Here is a 14,311-nt window from a genome sequence, read left to right as displayed (position 1 = left end):
ACTATCTGACTTCACTCCCTTTTCTTTTCCTCTCCCTCAAGCCTGCTGCTACTATCTGACTTCACTCCCTTTTCTTTTCCTCTCCCTCAAGCCTGCTGCTACTATCTGACTTCACTCCCTTTTCTTTTCCTCTCCCTCAAGCCTGCAGCTACTATCTGACTTCACTCCCTTTTCTTTTCCTCTCCCTCAAGCCTGCTGCTACTATCTGACTTCACTCCTTTTCTTTTCCTCTCCCTCAAGCCTGCTGCTACTATCTGACTTCACTCCCTTTTCTTTTCCTCTCCCTCAAGCCTGCTGCTACTATCTGACTTCACTCCTTTTCTTTTCCTCTCCCTCAAGCCTGCTGCTACTATCTGACTTCACTCCCTTTTCTTTTCCTCTCCCTCAAGCCTGCTGCTACTGTCTGACTTCACTCCTTTTCTTTTCCTCTCCCTCAAGCCTGCTGCTACTGTCTGACTTCACTCCCTTTTCTTTTCCTCTCCCTCAAGCCTGCTGCTACTATCTGACTTCACTCCCTTTTCTTTTCCTCTCCCTCAAGCCTGCTGACTTCACTATCTGACTTCACTCCCTTTTTCTTTTCCTCTCCCTCAAGCCTGCTGCTACTATCTGACTTCACTCCCTTTTCTTTTCCTCTCCCTCAAGCCTGCTGCTACTATCTGACTTCACTCCCTTTTCTTTTCCTCTCCCTCAAGCCTGCTGCTACTATCTGACTTCACTCCCTTTTCTTTTCCTCTCCCTCAAGCCTGCTGCTACTATCTGACTTCACTCCTTTTCTTTTCCTCTCCCTCAAGCCTGCTGCTACTATCTGACTTCACTCCCTTTTCTTTTCCTCTCCCTCAAGCCTGCTGCTACTGTCTGACTTCACTCCCTTTTCTTTTCCTCTCCCTCAAGCCTGCTGCTACTATCTGACTTCACTCCCTTTTCTTTTCCTCTCCCTCAAGCCTGCTGCTACTATCTGACTTCACTCCCTTTTCTTTTCCTCTCCCTCAAGCCTGCTGCTACTATCTGACTTCACTCCCTTTTCTTTTCCTCTCCCTCAAGCCTGCTGCTACTATCTGACTTCACTCCCTTTTCTTTTCCTCTCCCTCAAGCCTGCTGCTACTATCTGACTTCACTCCCTTTTCTTTTCCTCTCCCTCAAGCCTGCTGCTACTATCTGACTTCACTCCCTTTTCTTTTCCTCTCCCTCAAGCCTGCTGCTACTATCTGACTTCACTCCCTTTTCTTTTCCTCTCCCTCAAGCCTGCTGCTACTGTCTGACTTCACTCACATGTATTTACAGTGATATCTAGCTGTGTGCACCCAAGTGTGCTCAGGGATAGAATATCCATCAATTATTATTTTATTTTTTGGAGGGGGGGCTATTTGTAAAATATTCAATGGAATCTTCCAGACTAGAACACTGTTGAGTGTATTTCAGTGTGTTGAATGTGATTATAAAGGTTTGGTGGTGTGTTGTAGTCAACAGAGAGTATGTCTGGATCTAGATTACAATGAAAAAAAAAACTAGTCTAGGATCAGCTCTACCAACACTGAACCTCACCTCAACCATTACAAGCAAAACAACCTCACCCACCCAGGACCAGTATAAAGACAACCAACATCCCCAGGAGGGAAGCATCTCTCTCCCTCTCCCCAGCAAGAGGCCTTCTTCCTGAGGCTCCACTCCGCCACCCTCCCTGCTCCTCCCTAGCCTCCTGGGGGCAGAGAGACAGGGGGAGGGGGAGACAGACAGGCAGGAGAGGGGAAGACAGACAGGGAGAGGGGGAGACAAAGAGGGAGGAGAGGGGGGGGCAGAGAGGGAGAGGGGAGGGATCCAGCTTCCTCTTTTCTTTTCCTCTCCCTCAAGACGGGGGGAGGGGGAGACAGACAGGGAGGAGAGGGGAAGACAGACAGGGAGAGGGGGAGACAAAGAGGGAGGAGAGGGGGGGGACAGAGAGGGAGAGGGGAGAGAGACGGGGGGAGGGGGAGACAGACAGGGAGGAGAGGGGAAGACAGACAGGGAGAGGGGGAGACAAAGAGGGGGGAGAGGGGGGGGACAGAGAGGGAGAGGGAGAGAGACGGGGGAGGGGGGAGACAGACAGGGAGGAGAGGGGAAGACAGACAGGGAGGGGGAGACAAAGAGGGAGGAGAGGGGGGGACAGAGAGGGAGAGGGGAGAGAGAGACGGGGGGGAGGGGGAGACAGACAGGGAGGAGAGGGGAAGACAGACAGGGAGAGGGGGAGACAAAGAGGGAGGAGAGGGGGGGTGGGGCAGAGACGGAGAGGGGAGAGAGACGGGGGGGGCAGACAGACAGGGAGGAGAGGGGAAGACAGACAGGGAGAGGGGGAGACAAAGAGGGAGGAGAGGGGGGGAGGGGAGAGACAGAGACAGAGAGAGACAGACACAGGAAGACAGACACGGTTTCACTTCATATAAAGATGATTACTTCATATAAAGATGATTACTTCATATAGAGATGATTACTTCATATAAAGATGATTACTTCATATAGAGATGATTACTTCATATAAAGATGATTACTTCATATAGAGATGATTACTTCATATAAAGATGATTACTTCATATAAAGATGATTACTTCATATAGAGATGATTACTTCATATAAAGATGATTACTTCATATAGAGATGATTACTTCATATAAAGATGATTACTTCATATAGAGATGATTACTTCTTATAGAGATGATTACTTCTTATAGAGATGATTACTTCATATAGAGATGATTACTTCATATAGAGATGATTACTTCATATAGAGATGATTACTTCATATAAAGATGATTACTTCATATAGAGATGATTACTTCATATAAAGATGATTACTTCATATAGAGATGATTACTTCATATAAAGATGATTACTTCATATAAAGATGATTACTTCATATAAAGATGATTACTTCATATAGAGATGATTACTTCATATAAAGATGATTACTTCATATAGAGATGATTACTTCATATAAAGATGATTACTTCATATAAAGATGATTACTTCATATAGAGATGATTACTTCATATAGAGATGATTACTTCATACAGAGATGATTACTTCATATAAAGATGATTACTTCATAGAGATGATTACTTCATATAAAGATGATTACTTCATATAGAGATGATTACTTCATATAGAGATGATTACTTCATATAGAGATGATTACTTCATATAGAGATGATTACTTCATATAAAGATGATTACTTCATATAAAGATGATTACTTCATATAGAGATGAATACTTCATATAGAGATGATTACTTCATATAGAGATGATTACTTCATATAAAGATGATTACTTCATATAGAGATGATTACTTCATATAGAGATGATTACTTCATATAAAGATGATTACTTCATATAGAGATGATTACTTCTTATAGAGATGATTACTTCATATAGAGATGATTACTTCATATAGAGATGATTACTTCATATAGAGATGATTACTTCATATAAAGATGATTACTTCATATAGAGATGATTACTTCATATAGAGATGATTACTTCATATAAAGATGATTACTTCATATAGAGATGATTACTTCATATAGAGATGATTACTTCATATAAAGATGATTACTTCATATAGAGATGATTACTTCATATAGAGATGATTACTTCATATAAAGATTACTTCATATAGAGATTACTTCATATAGAGATGATTACTTCATATAGAGATGATTACTTCTATAGAGATGATTATAGAGATGATTACTTCATATAGAGATGATTACTTCATATAGAGATGATTACTTCATATATTACTTCTTATAGAGATGATTACTTCATATAGAGATGATTACTTCATATAGAGATGATTACTTCATATAAAGATGATTACTTCTTATAGAGATGATTACTTCTTATAGAGATGATAGATGATTACTTCATATAGAGATGATTACTTCTTATATAGAGATGATTACTTCATATAGAGATGATTACTTCATATAGAGATGATTACTTCATATAGAGATGATTACTTCATATAGAGATGATTACTTCATATAGAGATGATTACTTCATATAGAGATGATTACTTCATATAAAGATGATTACTTCATATAGAGATGATTACTTCATATAAAGATGATTACTTCATATAGAGATGATTACTTCATATAGAGATGATTACTTCATATAAAGATGATTACTTCATATAGAGATGATTACTTCATATAGAGATGATTACTTCATATAGAGATGATTACTTCATATAGAGATGATTACTTCATATAGAGATGATTACTTCATATAGAGATGATTACTTCATATAGAGATGATTACTTCTTATAGAGATGATTACTTCTTATAGAGATGATTACTTCATATAAAGATGATTACTTCTTATAGAGATGATTACTTCTTATAGAGATGATTACTTCATATAAAGATGATTACTTCATATAGAGATGATTACTTCTTATAGAGATGATTACTTCTTATAGAGATGATTACTTCATATAGAGATGATTACTTCATATAGAGATGATTACTTCATATAGAGATGATTACTTCATATAAAGATGATTACTTCATATAGAGATGATTACTTCATATAGAGATGATTACTTCATATAGAGATGATTACTTCATATAGAGATGATTACTTCATATAAAGATGATTACTTCATATAGAGATGATTACTTCATATAGAGATGATTACTTCATATAAAGATGATTACTTCATATAGAGATGATTACTTCTTATAGAGATGATTACTTCTTATAGAGATGATTACTTCATATAGAGATGATTACTTCATATAGAGATGATTACTTCATATAGAGATGATTACTTCTTATAGAGATGATTACTTCATATAGAGATGATTACTTCATATAGAGATGATTACTTCATATAGAGATGATTACTTCATATAAAGATGATTACTTCATATAGAGATGATTACTTCTTATAGAGATGATTACTTCATATAGAGATGATTACTTCATATAAAGATGATTACTTCATATAGAGATGATTACTTCATATAGAGATGATTACTTCATATAAAGATGATTACCTCATATAGAGATGATTACTTCATATAAAGATGATTACTTCATATAGAGATGATTACTTCATATAAAGATGATTACTTCATATAGAGATGATTACTTCATATAGAGATGATTGCCACTTTGTTAATGGAACCAAACCAATGCCTCAACAACATGCTGTTCTTTTTTCTAGTCTTTCATGTTGCGCAAAGGGCTCTTCTTTTTTGCTGGGGTTTAATGGCCGATTTTAAAATAACCATATGTGTGTTAGATCAGTACAGTGGAGAGGCCAGGTGAATCTACTGTAGACTACCAGGTGAATCTACTGTAGACTATCAGGTGAATCTATTGTAGACTACCAGGTGAGTCTACTGTAGACTACCAGGTGAATCTGCTGTAGGCTACCAGGTGAATCCACTGTAGACTACCAGGTGAATCCACTGTAGGCTACCAGGTGAATCTACTGTAGACTACTAGGTGAATCTACTGTAGGCGACAAGGTGAATCTACTGTAGGCTACAAGGTGACGACCAGGTGAATCTACTGTAGACTACCAGGTGAATCTACTGTAGACTACCAGGTGAATCTACTGTAGACTACTAGGTGAATCTACTGTAGGCTACAAGGTGACTACCAGGTGAATCTACTGTAGACTATCAGGTGAATCTACTGTAGACTACCAGGTGAATCGACTGTAGACAACCAGGTGAATCTACTATAGGCTACCAGGTGAATCTACTGTAGACTACCAGGTGAATCTACTGTAGACTACTAGGTGAATCTACTGTAGGCTACAAGGTGACTACCAGGTGAATATACTGTAGACTACTAGGTGAATCTACTGTAGGCTACCAGGTGAATCTACTGTAGACAACCAGGTGAATCTACTGTAGACTACCAGGTGAATCTACTGTAGACTACCAGGTGAATCTACTGTAGACTACCAGGTGAATCTACTGTAGGATACAAGGTGAATCTACTGTAGACTACCAGGTGAATCTACTGTAGACTATCAGGTGAATCTACTGTAGACTACCAGGTGAATCTATGTAGGCTACCAGGTGAATCTACTGTAGACTACCAGGTGAATCTACTGTAGACTACCAAGTGAACCTACTGTAGGCTACCAGGTGAATCTACTGTAGATTACCAGGTGAATCTACTGTAGGCTACCAGGTGAATCTACTGTAGGCTACCAGGTGAATCTACTCTAGGCTACCAGGTGGATCTAATGTAGACTACTAGGTGAATCTACTCTAGGCTACCAGGTGAATCTACTATAGACCACCAGGTGAATCTACTGTAGGCTACCAGGTGAATCTACTATAGACTACCAGGTAGATCTATTGTCGGCTGTTCCTGTAAATATCCATATAGGACTATTGTCCTCCGACTGCCATATATTCCCTGTGTATAGGAGAGGTAAGGTGACTGCTGAAGTTCTGCTCTGGATAAGAGCGTCTGCTAAATGACTTAAATGTAAATGTAAATGTACACTGGCATGTCCACACCCTTTAAAGCAGCACACCTCTCTACGTATAATATATCTCTCTACGTATAATACACCTCTCTACATATAATATACCTCTCTACGTATAATATACCTCTCTAGTATAATATACCTCCCAACGTAAAATATACCTCTCTACGTATAATATACCTCTCTACGTATAATATACCTCACTGCGTATAATATACCTCTCTACATATAATATACCTCACTGCGTATAATATACCTCTCTACGTATAATATACCTCTCTACGTATAATATACCTCTCTACGTATAATATACCTCACTGCGTATAATATACCTCTCTGCGTATAATATACCTCTCTACGTATAATATACCTCTCTACGTATAATATACCTCACTGCGTATAATATACCTCTCTGCGTATAATATACCTCACTACGTATAATATACCTCTCTACGTATAATATACCTCTCTACGTATAATATACCTCACTACGTATAATATACCTCTCTACGTATAATATACCTCTCTACGTATAATATACCTCTCTACGTATAATATACCTCTCTACGTATAATATACCTCACTGCGTATAATATCCCTCTCTACATATAATATACCTCACTATGTATAATATACCTCTCTACGTATAATATACCTCTCTACGTATAATATACCTCTCTACGTATAATATACCTCCCTACGTATAATATACCTCTCTACGTATAATATACCTCTCTACGTATAATATACCTCTCTACGTATAATATACCTCACTGCGTATAATATACCTCTCTACATATAATATACCTCACTATGTATAATATACCTCTCTACGTATAATATACCTCTCTATGTATAATATACCTCTCTACGTATAATATACCTCTCTACGTATAATATACCTCTCTATGTATAATATACCTCTCTACGTATAATATACCTCCCTACGTATAATATACCTCTCTACGTATAATATACCTCTCTACGTATAATATACCTCTCTACGTATAATATACCTCTCTACGTATAATATACCTCTCTACGTATAATATACCTCTCTACGTATAATATACCTCCCTACGTATATAATATACCTCTCTACGTATAATATACCTCTCTACGTATAATATACCTCTCTACGTATAATATACCTCTCTACGTATAATATACCTCACTACGTATAATATACCTCTCTACGTATAATATACCTCTCTACGTATAATATACCTCTCTACGTATAATATAACTCTCTACGTATAATATACCTCTCTACGTATAATATACCTCACTACGTATAATATACCTCACTACATATAACTAACATTTTTTGGAAAGCGTAAAGTGTCAGTGATCAGGCTGAGGTAGCACATTGTCGTGTTTGTAATTTGTTCAGAGTAAAATGACCTTCTCTTCATTTTTCTCTCTGCTTTTCCCTCTCTCCTGTCCCAGGGACATCATCAAGAGAATAGACCAGTCTGAGTTTGAGGGATTTGAATACATCAACCCCCTGCTGCTATCCACGGAGGAGTCTGTATGAGGGGGAGGAGACCTCCTTTTCTTCTCCCACCTGTGTCTGTCTACTGCCCCATCCACCCCCACCCCTCTCTCAGCCAAATCAATGAACAACTCCCTCTGGCGAGGAGGAGTGGGATGGAGGGAGAACAAAGGGAGGACAAGAAATTCTCGGCTTTGCACGAGGGACGAGGCTCGAGGACACAAATGCAAAAAGGAGCCTTTTTTCTTTTGTCGTGGATCTCCCACAATAGATTGCATTATTTTGTCGCCGGGGTAAAACTCTTTGGAGGTGGTCAAACACAACAAAATACACAGGAACATTCTCAAAACTCAGTTGTTGATTGTCTTCCTGGTTTTTTGGCTTCGCGGTTTTGATCGTTTCCCCCACCAACTCCATTTTTGTGTCAGCAGCACGGCAGAAAGCAACTTAATTCTGTGCCTGGCATTGTAGAACCGACTTTTACATCCCCCCGGTGGATTATGAAGGTTCTACGACTCAGAACTTGAATTTATGTTGTAGGAAGATTCGCTGCCTCGAGCAAAACAAGAATGTACAATGATGAAGGAAAAAAATAATGCTAGAAGTTATTCTTGTGTATTCTACTGTAGGTAGCGACTCCAAATCAATGCTGTCTTTCTATTGATTCAAAATGGTTCGTTTTATTCATGACCATGGACTTTGTTTATTTTCTTCAGCCAGTTTGATTTTCATTTTTTTAATTTAAGAAGTGCCTCAAAGATCTAATCTACATCATGTTTCTCATTGCACTCAGCGATTGTTTCCAATTCCCTTCAGCTGCCTGGTGGGTTGGTCTGTTCCCTTCAGCTGTCTGGTGGGTTGGTCTGTTCCCTTCAGCTGTCTGGTGGGTTGGTCAGTTCCCTTCAGCTGTCTGGTGGTTGGTCTGTTCCCTTCAGCTGTCTGGTGGTTGGTCTGTTCCCTTCAGCTGTCTGGTGGTTGGTCTGTTCCCTTCAGCTGTCTGGTGGGTTGGTCAGTTCCCTTCAGCTGTCTGGTGGTTGGTCTGTTCCCTTCAGCTGTCTGGTGGTTGGTCTGTTCCCTTCAGCTGTCTGGTGGTTGGTCTGTTCCCTTCAGCTGTCTGGTGGTTGGTCTGTTCCCTTCAGCTGTCTGGTGGGTTGGTCTGTTCCCTTCAGCTGTCTGGTGGGTTGGTCTGTTCCCTTCAGCTGTCTGGTGGGTTGGTCTGTTCCCTTCAGCTGTCTGGTGGGTTGGTCAGTTCCCTTCAGCTGTCTGGTGGTTGGTCTGTTCCCTTCAGCTGTCTGGTGGTTGGTCAGTTCCCTTCAGCTGTCTGGTGGGTTGGTCAGTTCCCTTCAGCTGTCTGGTGGTTGGTCTGTTCCCTTCAGCTGTCTGGTGGGTTGGTCTGTTCCCTTCAGCTGTCTGGTGGGTTGGTCTGTTCCCTTCAGCTGTCTGGTGGGTTGGTCTGTTCCCTTCAGCTGTCTGGTGGGTTGGTCAGTTCCCTTCAGCTGTCTGGTGGTTGGTCTGTTCCCTTCAGCTGTCTGGTGGGTTGGTCAGTTCCCTTCAGCTGTCTGGTGGTTGGTCAGTTCCCTTCAGCTGTCTGGTGGGTTGGTCTGTTCCCTTCAGCTGTCTGGTGGGTTGGTCTGTTCCCTTCAGCTGTCTGGTGGGTTGGTCAGTTCCCTTCAGCTGTCTGGTGGTTGGTCTGTTCCCTTCAGCTGTCTGGTGGTTGGTCTGTTCCCTTCAGCTGTCTGGTGGTTGGTCTGTTCCCTTCAGCTGTCTGGTGGTTGGTCAGTTCCCTTCAGCTGCCTGGTGGGTTGGTCAGTTTCCTTCAGCTGTCTGGTGGGTTGGTCAGTTCCCTTCAGCTGTCTGGTGGGTTGGTCTGTTCCCTTCAGCTGTCTGGTGGTTGGTCTGTTCCCTTCAGCTGTCTGGTGGTTGGTCTGTTCCCTTCAGCTGCCTGGTGGTTGGTCAGTTCCCTTCAGCTGTCTGGTGGTTGGTCTGTTCCCTTCAGCTGCCTGGTGGGTTGGTCAGTTCCCTTCAGCTGTCTGGTGGGTTGGTCTGTTCCCTTCAGCTGTCTGGTGGTTGGTCTGTTCCCTTCAGCTGTCTGGTGGTTGGTCTGTTCCCTTCAGCTGTCTGGTGGTTGGTCAGTTCCCTTCAGCTGCCTGGTGGTTGGTCAGTTCCCTTCAGCTGTCTGGTGGTTGGTCTGTTCCCTTCAGCTGTCTGGTGGTTGGTCTGTTCCCTTCAGCTGCCTGGTGGGTTGGTCTGTTCCCTTCAGCTGTCTCTGGTGGTTGGTCAGTTCCCTTCAGCTGTCTGGTGGTTGGTCAGTTCCCTTCAGCTGCCTGGTGGTTGGTCAGTTCCCTTCAGCTGTCTGGTGGGTTGGTCAGTTCCCTTCAGCTGTCTGGTGGGTTGGTCTGTTCCCTTCAGCTGCCTGGTGGTTGGTCAGTTCCCTTCAGCTGTCTGGTGGGTTGGTCTGTTCCCTTCAGCTGCCTGGTGGTTGGTCAGTTCCCTTCAGCTGTCTGGTGGGTTGGTCTGTTCCCTTCAGCTGTCTGGTGGGTTGGTCAGTTCCCTTCAGCTGTCTGGTGGTTGGTCTGTTCCCTTCAGCTGTCTGGTGGTTGGTCTGTTCCCTTCAGCTGTCTGGTGGGTTGGTCTGTTCCCTTCAGCTGTCTGGTGGTTGGTCAGTTCCCTTCAGCTGCCTGGTGGTTGGTCAGTTCCCTTCAGCTGTCTGGTGGGTTGGTCAGTTCCCTTCAGCTGTCTGGTGGTTGGTCAGTTCCCTTCAGCTGTCTGGTGGTTGGTCTGTTCCCTTCAGCTGTCTGGTGGGTTGGTCTGTTCCCTTCAGCTGTCTGGTGGGTTGGTCTGTTCCCTTCAGCTGTCTGGTGGTTGGTCAGTTCCCTTCAGCTGCCTGGTGGTTGGTCAGTTCCCTTCAGCTGTCTGGTGGGTTGGTCAGTTCCCTTCAGCTGTCTGGTGGTTGGTCTGTTCCCTTCAGCTGTCTGGTGGTTGGTCTGTTCCCTTCAGCTGTCTGGTGGGTTGGTCTGTTCCCTTCAGCTGTCTGGTGGTTGGTCTGTTCCCTTCAGCTGTCTGGTGGTTGGTCAGTTCCCTTCAGCTGTCTGGTGGGTTGGTCAGTTCCCTTCAGCTGTCTGGTGGGTTGGTCAGTTCCCTTCAGCTGCCTGGTGGTTGGTCAGTTCCCTTCAGCTGTCTGGTGGGTTGGTCAGTTCCCTTCAGCTGTCTGGTGGGTTGGTCTGTTCCCTTCAGCTGTCTGGTGGGTTGGTCAGTTCCCTTCAGCTGTCTGGTGGTTGGTCAGTTCCCTTCAGCTGCCTGGTGGTTGGTCAGTTCCCTTCAGCTGTCTGGTGGGTTGGTCTGTCAGTGAAGAAAGCCATTGGAACACATCATTTATAAAGACCACAGGTCCTCAATTCTAAAAAGTTTTCATGCACTGATTTGTTTGTTAATTGTGCATACACTAAAATGTAGACTATGCCAATGTTTTAAGAGTTAAAGATTTAACAACCTTCAGCTTGATTATCACCTTGAGCTTGATCATCACAACACAAACTATCGTCTGTGGGTGAACAGAATTCTGAACGATAATGCATAGTCCTCCGCACTAAAGTCTGGACTACAGTACGTCACTTAGAACATCTTAACAATTCCAAGTTGCCATAGTACGTTGCCATGGTAAGTTGCCATGGTAAGTTGCCATAGTACGTTGCCATAAACAGCATAAAGATGTGAGTTAGTTGATCGCCGTAGATTGTGAGTGAAGTGCGTTTTAATGGGGAACTCGTTCTAAATTGTGCATAGTCACATTTTTAGAACTGATCGAACGCTCAAATGTTGTACAACAACTCATTTTATAAATGAGGCCCCTTGTCTTATGCCATTCGAATGGTTGCATCTTTAAAATGAACGTTGTGGAGCACAGCAGCCAGGTTCTGATGAAAGCATGGTTATATATGGTTAAATACTGTACAGGGCTACATCACTCCTGAATGATTTAACCTTTTAACTTATTGTCTGCGTACACTGGTGCACAATGTGACAAACTGTGTTGGATGTCAGTGACTGGCAGGCTGGTGATTTTGGACTTTGACTGCACAGCAGAAGGCTACACTGATTATAATAGTTGAGGGCTGGACATGGTGGTGGGGGAAGACATTGTTAAGGTGCACATGCTGAGCTGCACTACAACTGAACTGTAATCAGTGAATAGGGGCGAGATTAATGAAGCTGTGGCATATCCACAGATTAGTCGCATACTCGATAAAACACACACACACACACACACAGACACACACACACACTGTTCAACAAGCAAGCATTCTCTTCATCTACGTAAGGGGAGATTCCACTTTTTCAAAGCCCTTTTACTTTTGATATCACATCCGTGTCACCATTTTGTTTTATTTATGAACTGTGATTTATGTTGAACTCAAAAGGAAAAAACTCACATGACATTGTCTCGTGAGAGACCAACGGATTAACTGAAACGGAAGCTCCTGCAATTGTTGCTAACGCTTAAGCAACGGCCATTTTAAACCAGGAAAAGAGAAAAGAAAGGTTGGATCTCAATAGTTTTTTCTTTGATTCCTCACATCCTCTATTCTCGTCTCCTCTCGTCTCCTCTCGTCTCCTCATAATGCATTAGAGCAGAAGACCGGCGGTTCCTCCCCATACAATTGAGATTCCCTTAAAGAGTATCTGTAAAAATGTTACTTAGTACATGATTTTTTGTGTGTTTTAAAACATGCTGGTTGGATGTGCTTAATTCTGCTTTACCGCATCTCTGTAAATATCTGTAATTATTAAAAACTAAAATGTTTTTCCGTGAACAGATCTCGTTTTTGTTCTCTGCAGCCACATGAGGAAAGCATTTGATGCTCAATATTTGTCACTGCAGTTTCTTTGGAAGTAACACTGCGAAGTTATGGGAAACCCTTAGATGTCTGGTCGCTAGTTTTAAATAATCAATACTTTTGAAATGCACATTTATCATTTAATTCATAATTATTGGCAAGCTGTTTTCTTTTGTGTTAAATGCTGTAGCCCATAGAAAATTGTTCAACCATTTATATCTCAAGATTTTGTTTGAGAAATGTATACTAAATGAAAACGGCTTCCTGATACTGAGTTGCACCACCCTCCTGCCCTCAGAACAGCTTCAGTTTGTTGAGGCATGGACTCTACAAGGTGTCGAATGCGTTCCACAGGGATGCTGGCCCATGTTGACTCCAATGCTTCCCACAGTTGTGTCAAGTTGGCTGGATGTCCTTTGGGTGGTGGACCATTCTTGATACACATGAGAAACTGTTGAGAGTGAAAAACCCAGCAGTGTTGCAGTTCTTGACACAAACCGTTGCACCTGGCACCTACTACCATACTCTGTTCAAGGCACTTAAATATTTTGTCTTGCCCATTCACCCTCTGAATGGCACACATACACAATCCATGTCCATCCATTGTCTCATGGCATAAAAATATTTTTTCCATACCTGTCTTAACAAAACAGTATTTATCCACAGTCTGCTCTGAGTGTCTTAACAACACAGTATTTATCCACAGTCTGCTCTGAGTGTCTTAACAAAACAATATTTATCCACAGTCTGCTCTGAGTGTCTTAACAACACAGTATTTATCCACAGTCTGCTCTGAGTGTCTTAACAACACAGTATTTATCCACAGTCTGCTCTGAGTGTCTTAACAACACAGTATTTATCCACAGTCTACTCTGAGTGTCTTAACAAAACAGTATTCATCCACAGTCTGCTCTGAGTGTCTTAACAAAACAGTATTTATCCACAGTCTGCTCTGAGTGTCTTAACAAAACAGTATTTATCCAGTCTGCTCTGAGTGTCTTAACAACACAGTATTTATCCACAGTCTGCTCTGAGTGTCTTAACAAAACAGTATTTATCCACAGTCTGCTCTGAGTGTCTTAACAACACAGTATTTATCCACAGTCTGCTCTGAGTGTCTTAACAAAACAGTATTTATCCACAGTCTGCTCTGAGTGTCTTAACAAAACAGTATTTATCCACAGTCTGCTCTGAGGGTCTTAACAAAACAGTATTTATCCACATTCTGCTCTGAGTGTCTTAACAAAACAGTATTTATCCACAGTCTGCTCTGAGTGTCTTAACAAAACAGTATGTATCCACAGTCTGCTCTGAGTGTCTTAACAAAATGAAACCAAGATATTTAGACTGACTTCATCCTGTGTCTAGAAAAATGTATTTCAAATCAAATCAAATGTATTTGTCACAATTACGTGGTTAGCAGATGTTAATGCGAGTGTAGCGAAATGCTTGTGCTTCTAGTTCCGACAATGCAGTAATAACCAACGAG

The 14,311-nt window shown here is 41.7% G+C and overlaps 1 protein-coding gene across 3 annotated transcripts in view; it reads left to right on the top strand.

Moving 5' to 3' along the window:
• The window catches only part of LOC127913179 (protein kinase C zeta type-like), a 183,332-nt gene extending 175,225 nt beyond the window's left edge, over positions 1 to 8,107 (top strand). For all 3 annotated transcript variants that reach the window (XM_052484759.1, XM_052484758.1, XM_052484757.1), the window contains exon 15: positions 7,942 to 8,107. In XM_052484759.1, the coding sequence (XP_052340719.1) occupies positions 7,942 to 8,029 (88 nt within the window). In that variant the 3' untranslated portion in view covers positions 8,030 to 8,107. The remainder of the gene's footprint in view (positions 1 to 7,941) is intronic.
• The last annotated feature ends 6,204 nt before the right edge of the window (positions 8,108 to 14,311 follow it).

This window comes from Oncorhynchus keta, chromosome 28 (assembly GCF_023373465.1).
Source record: "Oncorhynchus keta strain PuntledgeMale-10-30-2019 chromosome 28, Oket_V2, whole genome shotgun sequence".
In the NCBI taxonomy this organism is placed as follows: domain Eukaryota; kingdom Metazoa; phylum Chordata; class Actinopteri; order Salmoniformes; family Salmonidae; genus Oncorhynchus; species Oncorhynchus keta.
Note: the sequence above shows the minus strand (reverse complement) of the source record. Positions and strands in the feature narration are given on the sequence as shown.